This window comes from Durio zibethinus, chromosome 24 (assembly GCF_047325235.1).
Source record: "Durio zibethinus cultivar Kanyao isolate XHJ-2024 chromosome 24, ASM4732523v1, whole genome shotgun sequence".
Lineage (NCBI taxonomy): Eukaryota > Viridiplantae > Streptophyta > Magnoliopsida > Malvales > Malvaceae > Durio > Durio zibethinus.
The window spans coordinates 1,165,274-1,191,360 of NC_143185.1; the positions used below are offsets into that span (position 1 = coordinate 1,165,274).

The 26,087-nt window shown below is 31.9% G+C and overlaps 4 protein-coding genes and 1 long non-coding RNA gene across 9 annotated transcripts in view; 1 reads left to right on the top strand and 4 right to left on the bottom strand.

Annotated features, from left to right (window-relative positions):
- Positions 1-2,726: 2,726 nt before the first annotated feature.
- Positions 2,727-6,402, bottom strand: LOC111316564 (lysine histidine transporter 1-like). The gene is made up of 8 exons (XM_022918549.2): positions 6,277-6,402; positions 4,869-5,026; positions 4,352-4,738; positions 3,839-4,232; positions 3,636-3,741; positions 3,430-3,521; positions 3,269-3,337; positions 2,727-3,165 (listed from the first exon to the last, which is right to left on the bottom strand). Exons 1-8 carry the CDS (start codon positions 6,322-6,324, stop codon positions 3,067-3,069), a joined length of 1,353 nt encoding a protein of 450 aa, XP_022774284.2. The 5' UTR covers positions 6,325-6,402; the 3' UTR covers positions 2,727-3,066.
- Positions 6,403-14,254: 7,852 nt separating this feature from the next.
- On the bottom strand, positions 14,255-16,256 carry LOC111315906 (large ribosomal subunit protein mL54-like). Of its 4 annotated transcripts, XM_022917926.2 has the most exons (3): positions 16,103-16,227; positions 14,887-15,010; positions 14,255-14,805 (listed from the first exon to the last, which is right to left on the bottom strand). In XM_022917926.2, the coding sequence occupies exons 2-3, from the start codon at positions 14,961-14,963 to the stop codon at positions 14,400-14,402; spliced, it is 483 nt and encodes a 160-aa protein (XP_022773661.2). In that variant the 5' UTR covers positions 14,964-15,010; positions 16,103-16,227; the 3' UTR covers positions 14,255-14,399. The 4 variants fall into 4 exon arrangements, with proteins under 4 accessions (XP_022773661.2, XP_022773664.1, XP_089609706.1 ...); XM_022917929.2 differs by lacking the exon at positions 14,887-15,010 and having other exon boundaries at positions 16,103-16,256; XM_089753580.1 differs by lacking the exon at positions 14,887-15,010 and having other exon boundaries at positions 16,081-16,234.
- A 409-nt stretch (positions 16,257-16,665) lies between these two features.
- Positions 16,666-26,087, top strand: part of LOC111316572 (prohibitin-3, mitochondrial-like) — a 98,704-nt gene continuing 89,282 nt past the window's right edge. Inside the window, exons 1-3 of one of the 2 annotated variants that reach the window (XM_022918556.2) lie at positions 16,666-17,074; positions 17,420-17,967; positions 19,068-19,359. In XM_022918556.2, coding sequence (XP_022774291.1) covers positions 16,763-17,074; positions 17,420-17,950 — 843 coding nt within the window. In that variant the 5' untranslated portion in view covers positions 16,666-16,762 and the 3' untranslated portion in view covers positions 17,951-17,967; positions 19,068-19,359. Of the gene's footprint in view, positions 17,075-17,419; positions 17,968-19,067; positions 19,360-26,087 lie in introns of those variants that run through there. The other variant, XM_089753577.1, reaches the window with a different exon arrangement.
- LOC111316575 (putative disease resistance protein RGA1) lies at positions 20,553-23,478 on the bottom strand. The gene is made up of 2 exons (XM_022918558.2): positions 20,965-23,478; positions 20,553-20,862 (listed from the first exon to the last, which is right to left on the bottom strand). The coding sequence occupies exons 1-2, from the start codon at positions 23,308-23,310 to the stop codon at positions 20,848-20,850; spliced, it is 2,361 nt and encodes a 786-aa protein (XP_022774293.2). The 5' UTR covers positions 23,311-23,478; the 3' UTR covers positions 20,553-20,847.
- Positions 24,041-25,170, bottom strand: LOC111317315 (uncharacterized). The gene is made up of 2 exons (XR_016333169.1): positions 25,009-25,170; positions 24,041-24,777 (listed from the first exon to the last, which is right to left on the bottom strand). It is a non-coding gene; the product is annotated as an uncharacterized LOC111317315 (long non-coding RNA).

Genomic DNA, 26,087 nt, shown 5'->3' on the forward strand with positions numbered 1-26,087 from the left:
GGATAACATAGAGCATACTCCATTTTCATTTTTAAAATTTTATATTATACTAATTTTCGCACTTATATTTAATGAATATTTTAATATATATCTATTTTCATCTCTATGAGTATTTAATGAATATGGATAATCATCATACCCGTAGCTTAAAAAAAATTAAAATTAAAATTTTTAATTTTTATCTTGTATATTTAAATAATTATTTTATAAATATATATTAATATATATTTTTCAATAAAAATATATTAATTCTAATTAATTTAAAATAATAATATATACTATTTAATTAAAAAACATATTTACTAAATATATAAAAATATATATAACGTACAAGTAAGGGACAAATATTATATTACCCTTGCCCATCCTCATATTCAATAAAAATTTAAAATTATACTTATCTTATTATTATATTTATAATATAATACCCATTTCTATCTCTATTTCGAATAAAAAATTAGATTCTCTATTGAGTATGAATAAGATTAACATTCCTAATAAATTTTTTTTCCTAATTTTACATATTTCAAAATTTTTATTCACCATAGAAAATAAAACAAGGTTAAATGGATACTACAAAATGCAATAAATATATATATTTCTCTCTCTTGCTTCTTTTTTGGTTTGTTACAACATTCTTCTTTTTAATGTTATCTCTTTTATTTTATTTGGCAATCAAAGTGTTTGTTATCAACTAATGGATTAGATTTCACTTCATTCACCTTGATGTCATTATTACGTAAAATTGTTGTTCCAATAAGGATGGATAAGCATGCAATCCCAATAATTCAAAACTATTATTCATTTCAACAGTGGCCTAATGAATTTTCATGACATCTTGTTGTTTGTTAAGACTATGACATTTGTTAAAGTTGAAAATGGAGGTCATGTACGAGAAGGATAAATAGTAAACATGTCAATTAAGAAAATATATTTTATTTTTTTATCGAAATAAATTATGATATATAATTTTTATATAAAATATAATATAAATATATAAATTTTAATATTTTAAATAATAGAAATACACGAAGATCTAGTAAATTGACTCTTGATTGATAATCACAAACTTGAACATGGGCCCTAGCTAATAGGCCTAGACGTACGGGCTAAGAAGCAAAAAAGATGACCCAAATCTCGAAACCACTTTTATTTTTGTTGTTGGACGAGGCCTAATGTTCTATTATATTCGGATCAAATATAAATGGGTTGAGAACTCTAAAACGATGGCAAGTCTCGGAGCCACTTATTATCATAAATGGGCAACATGGACAAAAATTTAATAAAATTGTTTAGATGAAATTTATAAAGTTTTTTTTTTAATTTTAATTTAATAAAAATTTAAGTTGATAGATTGATAGAATTTAATATGAAGATTAATAATATCTAAGAAATTCAATATCAAAATTAATAATATATAAAAAATTATTAAAAATATTATTTATAATTTAAATTTGATCGAAATTTATTTAATAATAAAAAATTTTCAATATTTTTATTAAAAAATCTATTTCAATAAATATATAATTTTTTTTTTTTTAAATTTAGACGCTTGACTTATATGATAACATCTTTTAATCTATTAACTTTAATTAATTTATTTTTAATAAAAAGTTTTACAAATTTTACTATAAAACTTTATATAAAATTTTTCTCAAGGACTCAACGGAAAGACCGAAGCTCCAACCCACTTAATGGTTTTGGTTAGGGATAGCAACATGTCATTGTCAAATTTGTCTGATAATTTAAAAGAAACTATCATACAATCACATAATTTTTATTTATTCTAATTGGGTTCTACATGTATTCCTTACGCCACAGTCACATGTAAATTTAAATAAAATAATATTCAATTTACATAAGACGCACTCAATTTTTTTTGGGCATTATAATTTTTGAAGCTCTGTTTGAATGCAACCAGACCTCCAGTGAGATGTCGCAATGTGAGTTGGATATTTAAATTCATACTTAATGGTTGACAGACAGCATATACTGGTAGGTAGCATCCCATGTCCACGACTCCTGTATGGCTACCATTTCCGGCTGGGATGTGGTTATTGACTTGCATGTTGAAACAGAATAATACGGCTAGTTATAGTTAATCTTATTGTTAGGTTGAGTTGGAACCTGAAAGCTTTTCCTAGGAAAGTTGTTGCTTACAATAGTGCTTGGGTCTTTGATTTCTAAAGTCATGCCAAACATGTACAACCTTCAAGGCAACTGCAAGTTGTCTGTCACACCATCCTTCTACAAAACCAGCATTCAAAAACTCAAATGGCTGAATCTTGACAACTAAACTGCAATAATGGTTTGCAAATGTGGCTTACGATTCAATAATCAACACAAAGAAAGCTGTAGTACAGTTGTGCGGTAAATGCATTGATGGTTCCATAAGAGCCAATGAGACTAGGATTTTGTTTTTGCAGTTTGTGCGTCGTCTGCCATTGCTAAGAACACCATCCAATGTATATTTTACTGTAACTTTTGTAGTATTTGATATCATGGGTCTCAACTCTACATGGTACTTGTTAGACAGATTTGATTACTTGAATGCTGAAAATTTGACTATTGCTAGATATTTACATGTTGAAAATATGATGGCCCTGGTCATTCTGGATTTGCATATCAGTTTGAAGATCGTCTGTTAATTATTTAAAGCCTTTGGCAAGATCCGATAAGAATTATATGACTGTAGTGGCAAGCAAATACACATTAAATGGAAACCATTTCACAACTGTAGTTCCTTTTCACCAACATCAAAACAAACAGAAAAGGTTGTATGTTATATGCATGCATTAACACTAATAATAAATGAAGAAACAGTGATGGACTGATGGCCAATATTGCTCTTGTGATCTGGTGTCAACAGCTGAAGTTCCCTTGTTCACAGAAACAATGAATCAATACTATAGAAACCAGTAGATTGCAGCTTCAATTATCCAATGATAAAGCCTGTCAACATTGATTATTGACAACGGCATTAAGCCCCCATCTGACAGCCTTAACTATCATGTTCTTCATTTGTTCCAACTATGCTTACTGTGGCACCCCAGGAAGACAACAATTTCAAGAGTAAAATTGATAAGTCTTGGCTTGAAGGATGATTTTCCTCAACCCTCCAATGGGTGATAGGACCATCAAGAAAACGCCTAATACAATGCAGATCTGTGAAAAAAAAAGGGGGAAAGCCAAATCAGACCAAGTAAAATGGGATTCGAAGCAAATTGAAACAATGAGATTAATAAAATTTAAATCAAGTTTTATGTACCCAGTTAGTCCACCAAGATAAGCCGAACTTTCTTGGTTTGTAGATGGCAAGCCACATGATGCAAGGGAGCTAAAGAACAAAAAGGAAGAGAAAATGAGTAATAGTGAAAAATTACTTTTGTAGTAAGAAGAAAGATGGCATGAACGGAGAATGTGGCTTACAAAATATGTTGTTGGTGCAAAAGCAAATCCTCCGAAAAATCCAAGAAGACCACCGAAGAAAGGGAAGGTAATGCCAACGAACATTGTGAACGCTGCAATAAAGATATGACATAATTAAACTCCTTTAATTCCCTTCCTTTAGTTGATATCAAGACCTCGATCAATTGCATGCAAGTAAGATGAAATGAATGAACAGTTTTACTTACCAACATAAAAATTGCGAACAATGAATCGAAGTATTCTAGTGGGCCTGAAATGTAATTTCTTTACTAGTGCAGTTTCCATCATATCAAACACTGGCATTGCATAGATCTGCATAGACAAAATTTAAAACCAAAATCTAATTGATTATCTGCTAAAATGATAAAATCTGAACAAGGATATTAAAAAGATATTGATTGATAAAAACCTGGTAGCTTCCAATGACATGAACAACAACAAACATGTTAGCCAGTGCAATAAGCCATTTTGGTTTCTCCAATGAAATGAGGATGTTGTCTTGGACAGCATTCCCAAACATCCAGTACCCAATTAAAGCAACAGGGAAATAGCACAAGGCCACAACTATATAGGCAATTATAACACCTCTCCACATGGGTCCTTTTGATGGCTTCTCAGGTGTAGATGGGATTGTAGCTTGGATCTCCAAGACCACATTGTGCCCAGCATAGGCAAAAGCGACATCCCCCAAGGCATTGAAGAAGTCGAAAACTGTTCCTGCTGCAGTCTTAGCTTTGTAGCCATATTGTACATCTGGCTGAACACCCTTAGCTACTGAAGCTCCCCAAGCAATAGTTGAGTAACTGTATGTCAAGCCAATCACCAAATCTTGCATTAGCATATCAAATATTAACATTGACTCTTTAATTTTTTTCAGGTTCTGTTTAATTTATATGAAATAGCATATGAAAGGATTTAATACCTCAAGGACATGACTGCAGCTGCCAAGGAGACACCAGCAATGGAGTTGAAGTTGGGAAGGTGAGACAGCACAAAGTGAACAGAGGCAAAAATCATAATGAAATATGTTTGTTTTATCTCTTTGCAGTTTTTGCTGCAGACAGTGTCATGGAACTTCTTCAATGATTGTCCTCCGGTAACCATGTAAACTATGCAGACACCAACTTCAACAATAAGTTGCTGTGGCACCACAATGTAGAGACCAAGCTTTTCACCAAAGGCATATTGACCCAGTTCATGGTATCTATCAAAACGTTTTCCTGGAACCATCTCATGCATCTCAACCATTTGCCATAGGGTATACAGGGTAATAATCCATGATAGGATTAGGATAACTACACCAGGACCCCTGAGATGGTTAAAATATCAGAGTTCCAAACTAACTTCATTAAATAATTACGTAATTAAAAATTTTACTATTTGTTTAAAATTTCCTTGTTTTATTAGGTAGTTTTTGCACTGAACTCTTCAGAACTTACCATCCAAGCTCTGACATGGCATAAGGGAGACTGAGGACACCAGCTCCAACCATAGCAGTGACATTGTGGAAAGCTGAATACCACCATTTTGCATTCCTTGATGAGGTAATTGGCAACCAATCATCAATTGCTTTCTGCCTTGCTAATTTCTCCTCAAACTGTAATTGACAGTTGAACAATTCTCTCAATTAGTTTTAACTTTTGAGTATTGACAGCAATAAATTCATAATTCATAATAACTTATATGTATAGAAAAAAAAAACTGAAAAAGTAAAAGAAAACCAGTTTTCATCAACCAATATCAATGGTCAAATTTTCAATGGTTCAATGTCGGCCACCTACTTGGTTCTCACTTCACACGTTTATCTCTATCAATTCTAACAATTTCATTTATTAATATTTGTTTTGCTTAAACGAGATAATAAGAGAGCTCCTACTGCATAGGTTTCGTATTTGTTTAAATACAGATAACTTCATCTTCAAATACAGACAAACAAAATCCTACAGATTAGACATTACACACTAATAAAAGTAAAATACTTTTGGGTTTCGGCTTTGTCTGAAAGTATTAGAAACAACTAACCATGTGCTTACATGTGAATCCATCCTATAAATCAGATTAACTATAAACAGAAAATTAAGCAAAACTCTACAGAAACATTTTTTTTTCTGAGATATTTGGTTCAATAATTACAAGCTTTAAATGTATGATTACGGTAAAAAAAATGAATACGTTAAGTGTTGGCTGGAGACTTCATGGCCAGCTGCCACCAGTGAAAAAGGGTACTATAATTTCAGTCAACATTTAATGCGATTCCTTCTTACAAGGGGTTCTTACATAATCAGAGTTGAAAATAAGGTGCCGTAATAAAGAAGAAGGTTGAAATTAAGATATTAATACATTTCCAGTACTGACTTGTGATGAACCACAGAAAGAAAAAAAAAAAAAAGGAACCCGTTGAACAAGAATCATCTTTTCAAGCTCAGGATTAAGCCAAACGTTAGATAGCAAAGAAAAGTTGAAGAGAGGCAAAAATGACCGGAGAATCAAAGTTATCATAGGCAGAGCAGCAGAGACTTCGAGTTTGAAACTGTTTCAATTCCCAAGTTCTTATGATGAGCAAATAATTCAAGAACTATCCTCTCTCTCTCTCTCTCTCTCTATATATATATATATATATATATTCATGGCATAATCTAACGGTAACCAAGACCATAACCTGACAGAAAACTAAAGAGCTAAAAAGGGCAAAAAACACATCATATAGATACAAAAGAATAAAGTTAAAGAGACAAAACTCTAATAAGTTTGTAAAAGTTTTCATCAACCTTTTTTTTTGGTTAAAAAAAAAGCAAGACAAAACAGTACTGCAATTGCATGCACAAAGGAGAGGTTACAGAAACTTACACTGTTGCTCCTGGCATAATCATTGTCAGAAGGAGTTTGCGTTCCCATGTCTTAAACACAGCAAAAACAAAGAATGAAAAATTAAAAAGCAAGGATGAAGGTGAAAACCAATGGAAGTTGAACCCTGGAAAAATTTCATCGGGTTTGTTTAGCATTTATAAAGGAAGAGGGGACTCACAGAGTATCATGAAACGTGGCGTTTTTCATGTTTTTGTTTGACTTTACAAATTCTTCATACAGACCAAAAAAAAATCTAAATATATTAAAATTGGATATAAAGATTTTTATTGTGGTAAATCTATAATAATATAAAAATTTATTAAAAGAGTAAAAAAAAAATGAAATTGATTTTACTTAAGAAAAATATTATTATTTGTTTTAATCACTTTTGTCTCAATATTTTTCCTTTTTGATGTGTCAATAATCTATTCACTTAAATATAATATCATACTTACTCATGAAATGATAGATCCACTTTTAAATTTATGAAATAATTATATATTATATCAAAGAATATATATACTTATTTAGAAGAATCAATTTTCAATGTAAAATTTTTTAGTTTTATTTTTTTTTAATAATTAATTTTAATAAATTTAAAGAATGAAATTAAATCATATTAAAATTAATAATTAAAAATATAAAAAAAATTTTAATACAACTTGATCCTTCTCTATTTAAATTTGTTTTATTTGTTATACAGTAGTTCAAAGTGTTCACACACTGCTGAATATACCTTTTTTGTCAGTTAAATCCGTACAAATGCTCTAAAAACTATGGTGATAGCAACCATTTAATTAAAAAAAAAAAATCAGCATTGGAAATTTGAATGTAGCAACATTATTTTGATTAAGCTTATACAACTCAATGAATCAATAATTAACAAGAAAACCACCCAGATCTCAATCATGATTATAATTTCATATTTATTCAAATTATTCTGCTAGTTTGGACCAATCACAGTTGAGAAATTTTGCCAAAGCATTAGCTAGTCAATGCAAACAAGAAAAATAGAGTATAATTCCTTCACATGTAAGGAAATTGCTATAACTAATACCCTGTCTTAGCCAGATTATATATTCACAGTATTTTGCAATTAAATTTCTCAGAAACCAAACATATTCAAAATATCAAGGAAAAGAAAAAATTTTCATTTCATCCACCAATATGAGCTATGATAGGGCTTATAAAAAAAAGTTTGCAAAATTTGATTTTGCTTTTTAATTTAAGCGTGCCTTCAAATTTAATTTGTATGAATTTAAATTTTTCGAACGATTTTAAAAATGCATTCATAATTTTTATGCTAAAATAATTTTTAAAATAATTTTTTGAATCTCTAGCCGTCCAAAATTGATTTTAGAAAAAGCAGTAAGACCACAAAGAAAGCTAGCCACCTAGTTGATGAGAAGGTCGACTTTGTTGGGTTTTTTTTTTCTTTCTCTCTCTCTCTCTCTTTCTCTTTTAAGTTAAAGCACATTGAGATTCTTGTTTCTTTGCTCGAATCCCATTTTTTATTCTTTCAATCCAACTAATTATATACAAAATTTAGTAGTATTATGGTTTTGATGTGGGCGGTCAATTAAGGCACAAGATGGCCGAAGTTTTGTTTAGCTTGCATTGAATCTTCCTTGTTCACACACTAAAAAGATTGGAGTGCGGGACTCAATTACCGTAAGATTTTATAATTTGAAATTTAATATAATGATATGATATAAATAAAATATGAAAATAAGATATAAAAGTGATATAGTTTAAAATTTTAATAATAATTATATATAAATTTAACAAATATAAAAAATTATATTTCTTATAATTTTTATGTAAAATATAATATAAATACATGAATTTAAATATTTTATATGATATAAATATATGAATCATTAGATCTAATTAATATTGTAGTATTTTAAAATCCACCGAAACGGTTGCTATGAAACCATGATACCCATTTTTAAATCAAGTATTTTAATCCTTAATTAATTTATTAATATCAAAGGGATCAAAACTAGATAAATTAAGAATTAAACTTAGTCTAATAATCATCACATTTTTTCGAACGAAGTTATAGTAAGAGAAAGGTTAAGCTTAATTCACATGTATAACAATAATAAAGATTTTGATTTTTATGCCTAATATAAAGTGGGACATGTGGCTTTTGTAAGTGATACAATCATGTGTTTTGTTTTTATTATCAGGTGATGATAAAATCATGTGATTTGATTTTTTTTTCACTCACCCGCTCGCTCATATTAAAATTTTATTTAAATGAGTGGTGAAATTGATTTTAATAAAATTAATAATGATAATAATTAAAAGAATTATTATAATTGTAATTGAAAAATAAATTTTAATAAAATATTTATATTAAAAGAATTTTACTAAAATTAATATTTAAATTTAATTGATAATATGATAAATTTATCTATACTTCATCGAAAATAAGGTAAAATTCAAACCTAATTTGAATATAAAAGAAAGAAAAAACCATGCGGAAATAAGCCAAATTTGTGGAAATTTCAAACACAATTACACATAAGAGGACTAAGGCTATAAATTTCTAGTCAAACACCTAATTCGATGGGACACTTGCTTTTTATTTAGAATTCGAGCGCAATTTGTCTAACAAATGCGTGTGTGTGTTTGCCGTGGTTTGCCGGTGTTGACTTTTCTGTGTGTATGTGTTTGTCGAGGGCTCGTCCTTGCCCCACATGGATACCAATTTTCCAATTTTCCTTGTTGCTTAACTCTTATATAAAGAAATCAATATTTTTTATTCAAAAAATTTCAGGTAAAAAAAATTCTATTCCGAGATTTAAGTCCTTTTTTTATTATAATAACAATAAATTAAATTTTATATCTCATTTTAGATTTTATTGTATGAAAAAAAAAAAAAAAATCTTATTAGATTGTAATTTTAAAATTTTTTATATTATTAATTTTTATCAATAATAACTTTTTTTTATTTATTTCCTTAATAATTATATTATTTTTTATTATTTATATATACATATTTCGTGTTATATCTCTAAAAGTTTTTGCTTTACTTAAATTTAAAAATTCATTTCTTCTAATTAATATACAAATAAACTTATGTTTTATATGTCAAAATTATCTCAAATGATTTTTTTTTTATTTTTTCTTCAATTCGAATTATCTTTAGTTTTTTTCAAAATTTTTTATTTTATCTCTTCTAATCTAATCGTATCATACATCCATTTAAATATACTCATCTTAATTACATTTATTTTTTTATATTATTTTTTAACAATCAAATATAAAAAAAATAATTACAAAATAAAATTAAAATCGATCAATTTAATCATTTTAGTAATAATTTCTTATCAAAATCTTCTTCTTCGAGTAAAAATACGCACTTATCAATAAGTCAATTGTTCGAAATATAACATTCTTGCTATGGTATAATTAAAAGATTTGAATAGTAAAACTTTAACTCTTCAATAAGCAATTGCAAATCAAACTCAAATAGTGTTTAGTAAATTAAGAATGTGACAATTGTTTTCATTTACTTAATCTAGCTTTACAAGCCAAGTTGGGCAATTGTAAATAGAATTCTAATACCCCAAGGAAAAATCTTTGAAATTTCTAATGTGTACTAAAATTCAACTCGTTGATTCAAAGTAACCTTGGTCAGCTCTTCTTGCGTGCTTCATAAATGCAAAACTAGGTAACCGAAACCGCTTCAACAGCTGCAATAACATGGAAACTTATCCAAGAAAAAGATTACAAGATTTTCCTCCTTTGAATTATATATCTGTGGTCAAGTGTCAGGTAGAGGTGTTTTTCAAACAAAGTTATCTGAAAAGATGGAAAATTTTGTCCCTTTAATTATTGAAAGAATTAAAATGTCAATGGTAAGGGCGAAGAATAGACTCATGGCTGTTGGAAGATCGTGTTTGGTGGATTTACCCTGATGATGTTTACAGGAAGGAATTATTTGCTTAATTAGTGACGTTTACTATCATTTATTTATTTTTTTAATTGTTTCAAATCTAATTATATAATAAGATTCAAATCGAGCCGAATATGAATAAATTTAATTTTATTAATAATTATTTATTTATTTTTAATATTATTCGAGATTGATTTAGATTTGACATGATGTTTGAATATATATTTATTTAAGTTAAATGAATTTAATAGTGAAGATTAATATATTTATGAATATATAACGGAACATGTTTGCAATTAATTTAAAATTTGTTTGTTAATAATAAAAAAGGATATCCAAATATATTTAAACAAATAATCTTATTGTTCATAACAAACTATCTCTAAAAATAATTCAAAATTAAAAAAATATAAGTAAATGTATGAATGAAGAAATGAAATAATAATAATAATAACATATATTATTATTTTATCATTGAATAATAAAAGAGTTATAAAGTAGAAAAATATAACCATCATTTTCATTTTCAAGAGAATCATGTTGACAAGGTCGCAAGCAATCGTATTGATCAATTTTTAGAGAATTAATTTGCATGGAAGCTTCATATATAAACTATACATTTATGTACTTAATTAGTGCTAGATTCTTCATACAATTGAAGCATTGATGTTTTACATTTGTACTTACTACGTTTAAAAAAAAAAAAAAGAAATATTTGTCACAATTTTCCTCCCTAATCAACCTACCTTCAATTAAATATATTATAACCCAATATTTTTTAAATTTAGAAAATATACGTAAGCATCTCAATCATTTAGAAAAACAATTAAACATGGCAAAAAAAAATTTCAAATGTAGGTAACCACCATAAAAAATTAACAAAAATAATATTTTTTTAAAAATGAAATAGAAAATTAAAATTAATATCTGTGTGATCTATTCATAGAGTATTGAATTTTTAATTTTAATAATCTTAAATATAAAAAAAATATAGAGATTTAAAAGTTGCATATCAAGTCTTGAACTATAAGGAAAAGGAAAAATTACATCATGATTTAATTTAGAGTTAATTCACAATTATTCATTCATATTATCAAATGTTAAAAAAATCCCTCAAAAATCTGCTTTTGTCAAGTTGGGCTTGGGGTTGACTTGATTGCAATCTATTATATTGGGCGCATATCGACATGGTCTCAACTCTTAAAGGCTAAAGCCTGCAGGCTGAAGCTTAAGGGCAAGGGCATCTATGTTGGGCTAACTGGGCTAGTCTAGGACTCGATTAATGGGTAAGTGCTGGTTAACTGGCTACTTGCTGGTTGATATGGCCCAAAGGTCATGGTTAATTTTGTGGCTTCGTCTTCCACCATCGACATTAGGCAGCAAAAGCTAATTATACTATGATAGTATATCTTCTGGCAAAAGCCCAAAACTATACACTTGGTGCACAAAATTGGATTAATTATAGATCAATGTTATACTTTTTCTCATCCAAGGTTATGTGCTTTTATCTGCCATGTAAAACCGTCTTTTCTTTCTCTACAAGTTTAGAATTCATCATGTCAACTTCTCCCAGACTTTGAGAGAAATAAGAGGGCAGTGATACACATAATGACATAAAGCAAACTGCCTAGAAACATTACCTGTTTTTTTTGGCTACTTCACTTGCAGTGAAACATGAAAAGTTTATTTCGACATGCAGTTTTTTTAATCTGACAAGTACTGAAGTTAGATATATAAAACAGGCAGCAAGTTACAGATCTTGATAATTTTTTTTCCATGTCAGTAAGTTGCCTTTTACATAGATTCAGGTGGTTGGCCTTCAGATCATTTCAGGACCCAACTCTTCTGCCAGAGACAATCAAGCGATTGAGAACATGGCAGGATTGACAGTAGTCTGGTTCTGCCTCTGCCTGCTAACTTGGATTTTCACAGCCAGGTCTGAACCCCCAAAACAGAAATACAGTCTCCTTAATCCCTTTTTGGTTGATCCTTGCTTCTCAATTGTACTTGGATTGGAGCAAGATGGTCCAGCATTATCACTCTCAATGAAAATCCCGTTTTGTTTATGCAATGAGCTAGAAGAAGAAACGAATGACTTTGAGAATGAACTCGAATCTTCGAGGAATAGTTAACTGCGGCATGGCTTGCGTAACACCATGCATTATATCTGAAGCAAGTTTCTTCTTTGCAATTGGACTGGACTGATTACTCCTCACAGAAAGCGCTCTCTTGTTGTTAGGAAGTGATGAAGGCTTTGAAAATCTCTAAGTGGAATTGAAGTTTCTTCTGAGCAACCCTTATTTATTGATTTCTTTAATCGTTTAGGCTTTTTCTCCTTCAACCGAGGCCCATGGAGAACGCTTTTCAATTGCCGTGCTGCATTATTCATCGAACCTGGTTTGCTATCGACTGATGACTACTAGCATCCGATGTTGTCCAAACCCTACTCACAAAAACATATAGAGAAAACTATAAGAATGTGATTATAAATTTTTATAAACTCCAGTCAAAGAACTTGGATTTTGTTGAATGTTGAGGTTGAATTGTCAGAGCAACTACTCATTTATGGAAAAGAGTTTACTGTAATGAGGGGGATTGAGGAGGCTAAACCAAGTTATCTGCATAAAATCTTTTACAGTTCGTGCAAAGGAGAAAAAGCTTCTGGTTCAGTAGAGCAGTGTTACACCAAATGGGAACCATAGGCCTATTCAAGGGAACAGATGGACAAAAGTCGATGACATAAGGGAAGAAAAAGGGAAAAGCGTATACCTCTCACAGTGAATCTCCTAAAGAATGATAGACTCTGAACCCACCACTGTTATGTTGGGTATGGGGCCGAGAAGAGGTGGCTTCCACTTAAAAGTTACAATGACAATATCAAAGATTTCGGGCCCAAATGGCTGATGCAATGAACATTTCAATTAGTGATGACTGGTCCAATCGAATTTTTGCTCGAATTCAATTCAATTTTAAGTATATAAAATTTAAATTATTCGATTCGATAAATTTTATTATTATTTTTATATTTGAATTTGATTTGATCCGATATTATATAAAATTGTATCTGATTTGAAATTAATAAAATATTATTTTTAATATAAATATAAAATTAAATATATATAAATAAATATAACATTAAATAAACACTTAAAAAAAGAAGTTATATATATATATCAGGTTGGGTTTGCTTAAAATCCGACTCCAATCTGATCTTAAATTTTTTTTTATATTACCCGACCCGATTTGATGCCTGATTAAAAAAAAAAAAAACGACCTTAAGAGATTAGGTGGGTCGAAACCCGTCAGTTTCGAATTTTTTTATTTTTTCGAAATTAATAAAATATTATTTTTTAAATATAAAATATTATTTTAAATATAAATGTAAAATTAAATATATCTAATATATATAAATAAATATAAAATTAAATAAATAATTAAAAAAATAAGTTATATATATCAGGTCGGGTAGGGTTAGGTTTGCTTAAAACCCGATCCCAAATTTTTCTTTATGCCACTCGACCCGATGTTCGATTAAAAAAAAAAAATCGACCTTAAGATATCGGATCGAAATCCATCGGTTTCGGATTTTTTTGCTTTCTCTAATTTCAATTACGAGTGAAAAGTATCCGTACATGATAAATGTCATTTTAGTAGAGGAGAGAGAGAGGAATGCAACAACCAATTGATTCCAGTGGTTGCCTCTATTCTTGAGATGTAGGGAATGTACAACATAGCGAGAAGATTTGAATTGATTAATTTATGGTTTGAAATTGAAATTATATCTGATCGTGGTATTTGATTTTATACCCTGATAATGTACATTATCTCCATTGTCTTGATAGAAAAATAAAAGGCCATATGTAATACTTTCCCATCTTTTATTTTAAGTCAATGTAATGTTGAATAGAAGAATTACCATGGTAGCTTTATGCAATAAGCAGCCATACAACAATTCTTCATCATTGGATATGGTAGATTATTTCTCGTTAAAAGCAGTTCTAAAGAGAAGGGAAAATGAAAAACTAGAAGGGACAGCCAAACAAAGCAGCATTTGGAGACACAGAGATATGCTTAATTATTTATGCTTTGCCTTCATTTCTATTCCATCAATACACGTGCAAATGAATCAACGGAGGGAATCCCAGAAGAAAGGATGCATCGTTCTTGACAAAGAAATAATGCCTCATAAAAATTACTTTCAATAATCGTAGTATCAGTTTTTGGCCTTGACCGAATTGTTTTCTTTTATCCTTGCTCGGTTGTCCAACTTGACAAAGCGTTTAAGATCTTCATATGGAAGTGTTTCAATGTTTTTCCTCCTTAGCTCACTCAATGCTGGACGTTTGTCAAGCAGATGCCACAGCCAATCAGGGTACTCAGAATCGGGCATGATTTTCGAGTCTGCTCCATCCTTAAGTATATTTGCACCAACCACTGTTGTCGACTTCACTTCTTTGCTGAGTATTGATGCTTTTGGCGCATCACTGGCTGCCCCTTTAGAGCCTTTCTTAGTTTTGCCAGCCCCTGCAGCAAATGTTCGATGTCCCACAGCAACTGCCTCCTTGGCAACAATGACACTTCTCAATGATCTGATCTGATTTAATGCCATGGCTTTATCCCTGTAAAATTTATGTCAATAATTGTAGAAACATGTAAAACAAAAATAAAGAAACACTTATTTATTGATTTATTTTTTGTACCGGTGAAGCAAAATCATTAACAGGCACCAAGAAGTCAATAGAAGAATCACATTGATCCAACTATTCACTTTATCCATACCCAGGTTGGATGCATTGCAGACACCTCAGATAGACATGGGTATGACTGTTGACCATCCAAAATAAGGAAAAAAATTTGTAAATGCTGTAGCCATGTTGGATGTGGAATGTTTCTGATACATGTACCATGTTTGGGAACATGGATAGGATCCAAAGAGGACATTGCAGCTATCACTTCAACATTTTGAGGAAAGAAAGTTCTTAAAAAAAGTTTGTATCCTAAAATCAAAGGGCCAATGCTTATTCATGAAATCAAAGCTACTAGGTGATGAAATAGAGAAAAAAAAATGAAAAAGAAGAAAGTTCTTGGGATTGGGTTTCCCTTAGTAGATAAAGACTAAGAGTGCCTGGATACAGTTTCATATCACAGATGCTCAAGAAGATAAAAAGGATATGCAGAAAAAATAACCATGAAATTACAACTTCATCAGTCATAATTATTCAAGAAATATCGCCATCCTACTTTACTTTCCAAAGAGAAGAGAAAACATGTAAATCTCCCATCCATTTATAATCCATTGAATCCTATCAAGCTCATTTATAGCATGTGCAATGCCCAAAATAATACTATAACATCTACCTTAAGAAGTACCACATTCGCATCCAATATCATAACTCCAAGCAACAAGCCAATATTGAGGAGAAAAAAAGTACAAGGGGAGTCAAAAGTTCACTCAAGCAAATTCATTCTATAGGCATCTGCTTATGCAAATTTGAATAGAACAGCATTTCCCATGTATCGTAATCATTTAAGTCCAAACTCCAAATACCATGGAAACAAGATTCAAGCTTCTTAAAACAAGTTGCAAGTGTTAAATCAAATATATACTGTTGAACATCCAAACTTAATTATAAAAACTTTACAGAACTAAATCAAAGAAGCATCCATTCAACAGAATATCCAACCAATCGCAATAAAAGAAAAAGGAAAAAAATAGGCAATGCATTTTCTCTCCGGGTTTGGAGTAAAAATAAGGTAAGCCAATTGGGTTGATTTCTAGGAAATCAATGGAAAAAAAGGGAAAAGAAAATTCCGTTTCTTTTTATCTCTGCTTCAGCTATTTATCAGTAACTAAACAGTGCAATAGAAAAGAAAAGCAAGTTAAAAGAAGTTACCTTTCAAGTTAAAAGAAGTTACCTTTCTTGTGATTTCGTAAAGTTAAATTCTTGCGCCTCCCTTTCGGATTGAAATTTAGGAATTTAGGGTTTCTGAGACAAAATTGAAAAAAGAGCTGCACCTCCAGAAGGAGAAGATTTTTATTGGAGTGGACTGCAAAACTTTGGGCTTGTTTGGGCTCATCGTTTTCCAGCTTAATATGAAGATTCCCAGCTTAATAGGCCATGATCCATTAATGAAATGGACCTCTATTAAAATTTGGGCTCGTTTTTACTCAACATGGCTGAGTCGTTGATCATTCTATGAGGCCAATAATCAAGGAGAAATAGTACCGGGTTAAAATAAAAATTCGAAAAAATAAAAAGTTGTTAAATCGAATTGCATTAAACTTGTAAAATTCAGTTCAAGAAGTCGAACAAAGACTTGATTTAAATTTTGATCAAATTTAAAATTTTTTAATGTTATATAAAAAAATCAAATCGAATATGATTCTTCGAATTGTTAATCCATTTAAATTTTTGGATCAGAAAGGCCGAAAATCTCATAAAAAAGCCCAACCCAACGCCTTTCCAATTTCCCAAGTTTCATGACCTACCTAAACCCTAATAAAAACCCTCGGTCGATGACTTTGCTCATAAAAACCAGAAACCCCCAAATCAAAATCAAACGAAATTGCAAGAAATGGGAAGCAACCAAGCCGCAGTCTCTTTCTTAACCAACCTCGCACGTGCCGCCTTGGGTCTCGGCGCCGCCACCACTGTCCTCAACGCCTCCATGTACACGGTAGACGGTGGCCAAAGAGCTGTGATCTTTGACCGTCTAAGGGGAGTATTGGATGAAACGGCGGACGAAGGCACCCACTTTTTGATCCCATGGCTACAGAAGCCTTTCATCTACGATATCCGTATGAAGCCCCACACTTTCTCATCTGTTTCTGGAACAAAGGATCTGCAAATGGTTAATCTTACTCTTCGAGTTCTTTCTAGACCTAAGGTAATCAAGACAAAAAAGCTTTTTATTTCTTTAGGTTAAACGGGTTTGTTTGATTTTTGAGATTTTTTTTCTTTGATAAAGAACTAAAGCATTTTGATATGGGCATGCTGTTTTTTTTTAATGATTTTATGAAATGGGTTAATGAAGGTTCTGGGTTTTGTTTTTTGCTTGTTAAGAAATGATAAGTCTTATCCATGAAATGAGCTTGTCAATGTGGTCAAGAGTTGTGGACCAACTTACTTCTGCTTTCATTCTAGTTTTGCTTGTGTATGTATATTTGGTGAATCCACGGATTTAGTTTATTCTTTAAAGACTAATGTCTTATTGGTGGCATTTTTGCAAAAGGTGGATAAGCTTCCTGAAATCTATCAACGCCTTGGTCTTGAGTATGATGAAAAAGTGCTTCCCTCAATTGGCAATGAGGTGTTGAAAGCTGTGGTTGCACAGTTCAATGCTGATCAGCTTCTCACTGAGCGTCCCCAAGTGTCAGCATTGGTCCGAAATTCACTGACCCAACGAGCAAAGGACTTTAACATTGAGCTAGCTGATGTGGCTATTACACATTTGTCATATGGAGCTGAATTCTCCAGGGCAGTGGAGCAGAAGCAGGTGGCTCAACAGGAGGCAGAGCGTTCCAAGTACATTGTGATGAAAGCTGACCAGGAGAGGAGGGCTGCTATTATCCGGGCGGAAGGTGAAAGTGAGGCTGCAAAGTTGATTTCTGAAGCAACTGCAAGTACTGGTATGGGGCTGATTGAGCTAAGGAGGATTGAGGCATCTAGGGAAATTGCTGCAACTCTTGCTAGGTCTCCTAATGTGGCATACCTGCCTGGTGGACAGAACATGCTTCTAGCTTTGAATCCATCTAGGCCATGATGGCTGCTTGAATTATGGTAATTTTCATTACCTATATATTTTACATGGCATTTGCAGTCATTGTTAGTTCCTTACTTATATGTTCATTTGATAATCTTCACTGCTTAACATCACCTGAGTTTTCTGGCAGAAAATGGATACTGCTTTCCTTATGTTAAAAAAGGAGGTTGCTTGAGTTCCACTTTTGACCTGAATAAAAAATTTATTCAATGTTACCCTTTTGAATAGCAAGTCCGGCAATGAAATTAAAATTTTTTTAAAGTCAATTTCTGCGTTTCTTTTGAATAAAACGCCGTAATTGGTAATTTTTTTTTTTTTTTGTAATTCCATATATTCTATAACTGGCTATTACGGCATTTTCCTTAAACATATGCAGTAATTACCAAATTAGTTTTGCATTTGATGATTGGCTATTACAGCGTTTACCGTGTAGAAACGCCGTAATTGACCAATTATTCCAGTTTCTATTTTTCTTTGGCTAATTATTGCAGTTTCTGTTGGGTACCACCATGATACATGACAATCTCATAATGATTTATTCAAGTACTATCAAAATCATCATTGCAGCAAAGAAATAGTATTATAATTGTCTTATTTTTATTTTCAGGTAATGTTAATTATGTGAGATGTGGTGCCTGCTATGTTCTTTAATTACTATTAACTTGTAGGTTATGATGTGTTGCTGATTTAGTTGATTTCAGTATTAACATGATATTGAGAACAAATCACACAGAGTAAACAACTATTCCTTACCAAAATATTAAAAGGTAGTTGCTTACTCTTGGTCTGATTTGTTCTGAATTACTATCATGATGCTGTGTCCATCCACCATCTATTTCATGAGGGTGTTGCTTAGAAGTAAAAATGCCTGCAGTTCATCTGCTCTCCTCGTCTAGATAGAATTCACAATTGAGTTTTGCCTTTTGTTTGGTATTTTCATTCTTTTTGGATTACATGGTGAATGCAATTATGATCCTTAATAGAAGGCAGTATATGTAATACCTTATAAGGGCAGTGACTTTTGCATTGTTACTTTTTCGAGTTCAGGCCTTACGAAGATCAACTATGACCTTTACTGCTGTTGTAATGGTTCTGATTTTTCCTTTGGCTGCTGCAGGATCTTATGACTTGGAGTGAGGCTGGACAGGGTGAATTTGCATGTCTTTTGCCTTATTGATGGCAACATTCTGGTTTTTGAAACCATCTTATTTGTCCAAAAAAAAAAGAAAGAAACTTTTAAGGACCAGATGTTTAGCATTAAAAAGTTTTTGATGTTAAGTCGGAGAACATGTGGCTTTTAGATTTAGATCATAAGTATATTCAGACATTTTAGAATTTCAAAGATGGTTTTGCTGCTTTATGTGTTCAATTCTTGGTTGTTTCCAAGTATACTTAAAGCATTTCCTTAATCCTATCTTGTTTGGTTCCCATTGCTGATAAAAATTCTTCAAAGTTATTTAATAACAGATGCTTGATGTTCTATTGGTCTAAAAGCTGCCTACCTGAAGGAATTTGAGAAATGTAGATGCTTGATAGTTGCTATGTAGATTGTTTGATGTTCTGATACTGGATGAAGTCATGAAGATGATTATAATACAGAGAGATGGGCTCATTTAATTTTTTTTCTCACCTGCTTGTTTAATATAATTATAACTTTGATTAGTTGATGTTCTTCGACTATGCAACCTCAACGTTCATCAGAGCATTAACCAATAGAGGTTAGTGTGAATCCAATTCTCAAAAATGCCTCAAGCAGATGTAAATTAGTTCCTCAATAATCTTAGACGTAAATTAGTCAACACAATAAAATATAGTAGCAATACTATAATTTTAAAGCAGGATGATCAAGTTAAACATCATACACATTAACTTCATCCGTAAGACAAGCATACAACAAATCATACCAATACAGATTTCCAATGACAGCAATCGGCTAACATAAACAATAGGTTTTACTACATAATTACAAGTAAGAAGAGGTAAAAGCCACAATCATGTCTTCTTTGCAATGGACAACACAGCCTGTTTGATTCATGTTTCTGTTGATGTTCCTTAGAAGACTGAGATCATCCTTGCTTGAAATTTCAAACACAAAATAGATTTTTTTTTAGCTTTTAAGTGATTTCTTCAAAGCAAAGTTTGAGCAAAAAATTATCTTAGAAACATGGAAAACAAAACCGAGAAGAAAAGAGGTAGGATTGTAAGCTGCAACATATATATATATATATATATATATATATATATGTATGTATGTATGTATGTATATATGGACATTTGTCAAAATTAACTAAATTATTTAAAGGAATGACAAAAAAGAAACCAGTTTAAAAGTTGAAAACTCAAATGAAAAATTTCTAAGGATGACGACTAAAAATGAAATCGAAATAAAAGGTTAGAGTTCCTACATTGAATTCACCCCTTTCTTTTTAAATACAAACTAAATTGTTAGTATTTTTCATTATTATAAAATATTATCAAATTTTACTTATATTATGTCATGAGCAAAATTAAATTATTAATATATTTTTTTATTATTATAGTACAAAAGATTATTTATTAAGATGAATTTTTAGAGATAAGAATTACATAAAACTAATATATATAAGAAGAAAAAATAACTTTAGCACCTTACTAATATTAAACATAAATTAGTCCATACATTAAAATAATGCATTGCAAGCTAAAGATCTCACAATAAATCCATACAAACAACAATAACACAAGGAGGGACCAAGTACAGCAATAGACGCACAATAGGTTTTTACAGAGCTTTAAACAACACATAATACTGAATTTTTTTTTTTTTTTTAAAAAATAAACGCAAGCACAAAAGAGGTAGAAGCCTATCATCTCTTTTTCTTCCCATGGATAACAGCTCCTCTGCTTCAGTCTTTTATTTATATTTCCTGGAACTATAAAACACAAGATAAAATTATAATTATATTATCAAGTGATTTGTATAGAGAAAGTTTGAACATAAGTAATTTGGAGAGAGTAATAAACAGAAAGAGTACCGGCAGCATTGAGAACTCTATGGTTAAGCCAGGAGGTGCGTTTAAGGCTTGAATATAGTCTTCCCTTCGAACACTCGGTCCACGCCCTTTGTTGAATATAACCAGACAGTTGAGATGTTCGTTTTTGTGAAGTTTGGCTCTCTTAGCCTCTTTCACATCTAGCACATTTCCCACCGGTTCTATCCAAAGAGTTCCACGAAGGAGGTTCAGGTTTTCCAGATCTCCAACACTGAATTCTTTGGCGTCATTGCCATCTACTCTCGCTATGACTCTGGTTAATTCCCTGAGAGAAGTTAATCTCCCAATCCCTTTTGGGTAGTATTCTAGGCTCTCACAAAGATCAGTACGAAGAGACCTCAGCTTGATCAATTTCCCTATACCTTCTGGTAGTTTCTCAAGATCACTACATCCAGAGAGATCCAAGTATTCCAAATTATGCAATTCACACACTACTTCGGACAATTCTTTTAAAGTCTTACTGCAACTCAAATTAAGGTATCTCAAATGAATTAATGTCCCTATTTCATCTGGAATCTCTTTTACATTTGCACAATCACGCCAACTACCCATGCAAAAATCCAATAATCTTAGACATTTCGCTCCCTTGAAGAAGGCTTGCAAGGCTTCACCAGTTACATCACACTCTTCACCAACAGCTACAAGGCTCCGTAGTTTCTCTATGCCTTCTATAGACACAGGAAATTGATCCCCTTTTGCAATATTTACCCTCAAATGATGAGTCTTTTTGGAAGATAAGTCCAGCCTCACATTTTCACTGCTGTCAACCTCCACTGACACAATTTCTTCGTTTGTCAAATATTGAAGAAAATCATGGACCATGTCGTGCATCTTACATTTAATTATGTTACCATCCTCATCTTTATCAAAATCCTGAAAAAAAGAACAACATGCTAAGTAGTTGAAGTATTCACCACCTTTTTTTTCTTCCATCCCAAAATTCTCCTTAGTGTTTAGATATCCATGTGCCATCCAATGCTTAATTAATTCAGTTGACCAAAAAACAAAATCTTTGGGAAAGATTGCACAATACAATAAGCATGGTCTTATTTGTGAGGGCAAATCATAATAACTTAGCAAGAGAGGTCTGAAAATGTCTTGTTGTGCAACATTTAATTTCCATATCTCACTATTGAGTATAATTTGCCACTCATTCCTAGTATTTTTCTCCAGCAACAATCCTCCTAAAGTCTTAGCAGCAAGTGGTAAACCTTTACACTTCTTTGCTATTTCCCTTCCAATACCCTCCAAGTTTTCACGCAACTCATTTTCCTTTCTCATAAAGGCCAATTGACTAAGTATTAACCAGCACACTTCATCAGATAATTCTTCCAAATGAAACACTTGAGAGGATCCCATCCCCATTGCAACTGATTCTTTACGAGTAGTCACTAAAATCTTACTTCCAGACATGCCTTGTTGAAAAGCAGCTTCTAGTGGCTCCCAATCTTCATCACAGTCAGTCCACACATCATCTAAAACAAGCAAGAATTTTGCACTTCTGATTTTTTCACAAATTTTGATCAGAATATCTTGTAAGGGAATTGGCTTTTGGAGGTTGGTAACTGAACCTCGGTCGAGGTTTCTTAAAATTGCTACCGCAATTTTGTTTCGATCAAAATGGTCCGAGACACACACCCAAATTGCATTGTTGAAGTGTGCTCGAACTTGATGATCATTAAAGATATATTTAGCAAGAGTTGTTTTTCCGATCCCTCCCATCCCTACTAGAGAGATGGTCTGAATGCAGCCGTCATCACTAGTCCCATTCAACAATTTCTCCACTATCTCTTTTTTAATCTCATCTCGACCATGTATCTTGGACACATCAATAAAAGTTGTACTCTCTACTCGTCTAAATTGTTTGGTTTCTCTTTTTGTCAAATGATATCTATCTTTCGCCTTTGCAATCTCATCTAGCCTTTCATTGATTCCTTTTATTTTGCTACCTATGTCACGACGCCTAACAACTTGAAGAAAAGAAGAAACCCATGAAACGAAGGAAGTTTTCATCCTCTTGGGAATAGAAGCACTTACATCTAATTCAGGATCTGTTTGTAACTTGGAGAGTGCAGTGCTCCAATCATCCAACACGTCCTCCACGTCATAAGACGCTTCTTTGAGCTTTTCTAACCAACCTTTCACATTTTTCTCCACAATTTGCCTTTGCTCTGCTTCTTCAAGGGTATCGCGGATGGCCTTCAAATTGCTGTCAAGCTTTTCGACTTCTTTCTCAACATCTGTCCCCAACTTCAGCTGTTGCCGCGCATTCTCAGTAGTGATAGCTCTGATTTGCTCCAAGATGGAAGAAACAAGTGCTTCGATCATTTTGAGAATAATTGATTGATTAGTGAAAGAAAATTGATGGGCGATTTTCCACTTTATTCAGCAATAACTTTTACTAGATGCTCTATAATTGCAGAAACAGAAATAGGTGTTTGTAATGGTTAAAGGGAAATTGAAGGGAAACGAGATCTGGTATTTCACGGAAACTACAGTGATGACCGTGGGATTAGGTATCAAGTAAAAAGGGAACCACTTCTATAATTGTTGACTGTTGACCGGTAACCTGCTGTAAACCGAATGAAGAAGCTTTTCACATGCGAGGCGACTGCAAAGACAGTTTTTTTTTTTTTTTTGACAAAATTATCAAATAAGTAACATAAATAATTTTAGTGATTACAATTTTTTTATGAAAATAAAATATACCAAGAGCTTTTTATAATAATAAAATAATAAAAATAATAATAATTCTTTGATACTCAAAACTTTTTATTCGCCGGTTACCATGACTTTTGACTATATGGCGAATATACTGAGAACCTTAGAATATGCTTTTTGCAAGTTGCCATCACATGTCATGACCCAACCACCGACAAGGTTGTTTGCATGAGAGGTATTGGTGAGGGACATGGTTCAACATTTGATTTTTTACCACTTAATCTTTCCATGCGTGGAATAATTTATTTTTATTACATAACTATAGTTGAAGATCACATACTTGCATTATGAAAATCCATGCTCATAAAATAGGGACGTAAATGAAAAGAAAGACAGATAAAAAAAAGAAAATCCTCAAGGTCAAAATATATTTTTTTAAGTCTATGGCATCATGCTAGAGTTCTTCCCACCGCATTGTGAATTCTAGTTATAAAACACCTTCATGGCACGGTGAGACGAACTCCCATCGCCCTGGCAAAAAGGGATAAGCTTTCAAAATGGTCAGGCGAATGAGGTTCACAAAACATAAATCTATTAAAACACTACTAATTTGGGGAAATATAGAATTAGCATCGCATGTACTAGATTGGAGATCATCCAAAGTATGGATGCCTATCCATTTCTCTCTCTTAACCATGCCAAGCCACTGCAAGTAAGAAAATCATGGAGATCATCTTCTGCGTACAATGTTTTATCTGCAGTGTGAAGGGCCAAAAGCTATGCACTTAGCCTCATTGTAAAAGCACAAACTCATTCGTGATTCCTGCCAACAAACACTAGGCTTGTCTAATAGTATCTGATAAACAATTTTGCAATTTCATTATATGAAATGCTTAAGTTATTTACTTTCAATACCCTCATCAAGGCGGATAGTATAGTTTCCTAAACTCATCATGACTCTAGACAACCTGGTCTTCATCCTCTATCCAAAATGCTTGCTTAGTTTGTCACCCGAACCTAACTCAATTGCTTCCTCAGTTGCATCTGCAGCTCCTTTGCTATAGATCCTTCTGCTGTAGTCCCCCATGCTTGACTCATATAACATCCCATTGTAACAAGGGTAGCCTTCACCTCCTGCCATACAAGAATCATGACATGCCTCAAATGTTTTATAACCTTGATAAGACAAATAGCTTTAATAAATACAAATAAAAAGAATCATGACAGTCAAATTATGATCAGAAAGTGAAACAAAGCAAAAAATTTTGACCAGATATCAATTACTCCAAACATATTGGTAGCACAATTTGAAATTTTGATCAAGTTCAAATAATAAAAGTGAATACAAGGAGAGGAAGAAGAAACCTGAGAAGCTTTTCACTTGAATTAAAAACAAAAAAATACCATCTCCAGAGGTCTAATTCATATCCCAAGGAGGGACTTCACAAGAAGTCGCTGCATCAGTGGTGGTAATGGTCAGAGGGTCACCACCATGATCTAATGCCTGCTTTAGCTTTAACTGTTGACCTGTAAAAAGTAGAAAAAGAAAAAGAGCCAGAAAAAGCAGAGAAAAAAAAGAAAAAAGAGAGTTAGTTGAACGGACGTCGATCCGTAGTTCGACTGAGTTGAAACCTTGTTAGGAGGTTTATGATTCAGAGTTTTATATTCTGAACGGTGAAGATCGGATTTGATGCTTTCTAGGAATAAATTCAAGATGTATTTGTTGAGTCACTTATTTGGTGAGATCTCTCCAATTGTTTCTCTAGTTGTTGTTTAGCTCTAGTTTTAGTTAGAGAAGAACTTTGTATACCTATTATTTGATAGTGAAGATTTTCTGGTGGTCCGTGGTTTTTTCCCTCTACACTGAAAGATTTTTCACGTAAATCTTGGTGTACTTTATTTTTTTTATATTTTTTATTATTGATTGTTGTCTATTGCTTCTGTATTGTTGTGATTATTGCTTCAAGCGCAACAAGTGATATCAGAATGAGATTTGTGACCTAGCTACTCTAGATATGAATATTCTGTAAATGGTAAGTCATGGTCATAATAAGAAAGAAGATGTTACAATTGATCATCATTATCGAGTAGATATATTTTTTGTTGCAATAGATACTCAATTACAAGAAATGAACCATAGATTAAATGACTATGTTATTGAGTTGCTTACTCTTATTACATCTTTAAATCTCAGAGAGTCTTTTAAATTATTTGATATTGAAAATTTTACAACTTTGTTGACAAATTTATCTAGAAGATTTTATTCACCGAGAGAAAAAATGTCTTCCATATGAGTTGAGACATTATAAAGTTGACGTGTGTCAACATTTAGATATGAAAAAATATCAACATTTTTTGTAACTTTGTAGCAAGTTAGTTGAAATTGGAAAGTTAGAGGTATATCTACTCATTAATAGATTGATTTGGCTCATATTGATTCTTCC

Bases quoted from the DNA above. Each gene is read 5' to 3' on its own strand.
- LOC111316575 (XM_022918558.2), bottom strand. From the start codon at position 23,310: ATGATCGAAGCACTTGTTTCTTCCATCTTGGAGCAAATCAGAGCTATC.
- LOC111316564 (XM_022918549.2), bottom strand. From the start codon at position 6,324: ATGGGAACGCAAACTCCTTCTGACAATGATTATGCCAGGAGCAACAGT. The intron at 3,742-3,838 runs GTTTTTATCAAT...TTGTCTATGCAG, and splicing joins ATGTCATTGGAAGCTACCAG to ATCTATGCAATGCCAGTGTT. The intron at 3,338-3,429 runs GTAAGCCACATT...TTTGTTCTTTAG, and splicing joins TTGCACCAACAACATATTTT to CTCCCTTGCATCATGTGGCT.
- LOC111315906 (XM_022917926.2), bottom strand. From the start codon at position 14,963: ATGGATAAAGTGAATAGTTGGATCAATGTGATTCTTCTATTGACTTCT. The intron at 14,806-14,886 runs GTACAAAAAATA...TAAATTTTACAG, and splicing joins TTAATGATTTTGCTTCACCG to GGATAAAGCCATGGCATTAA.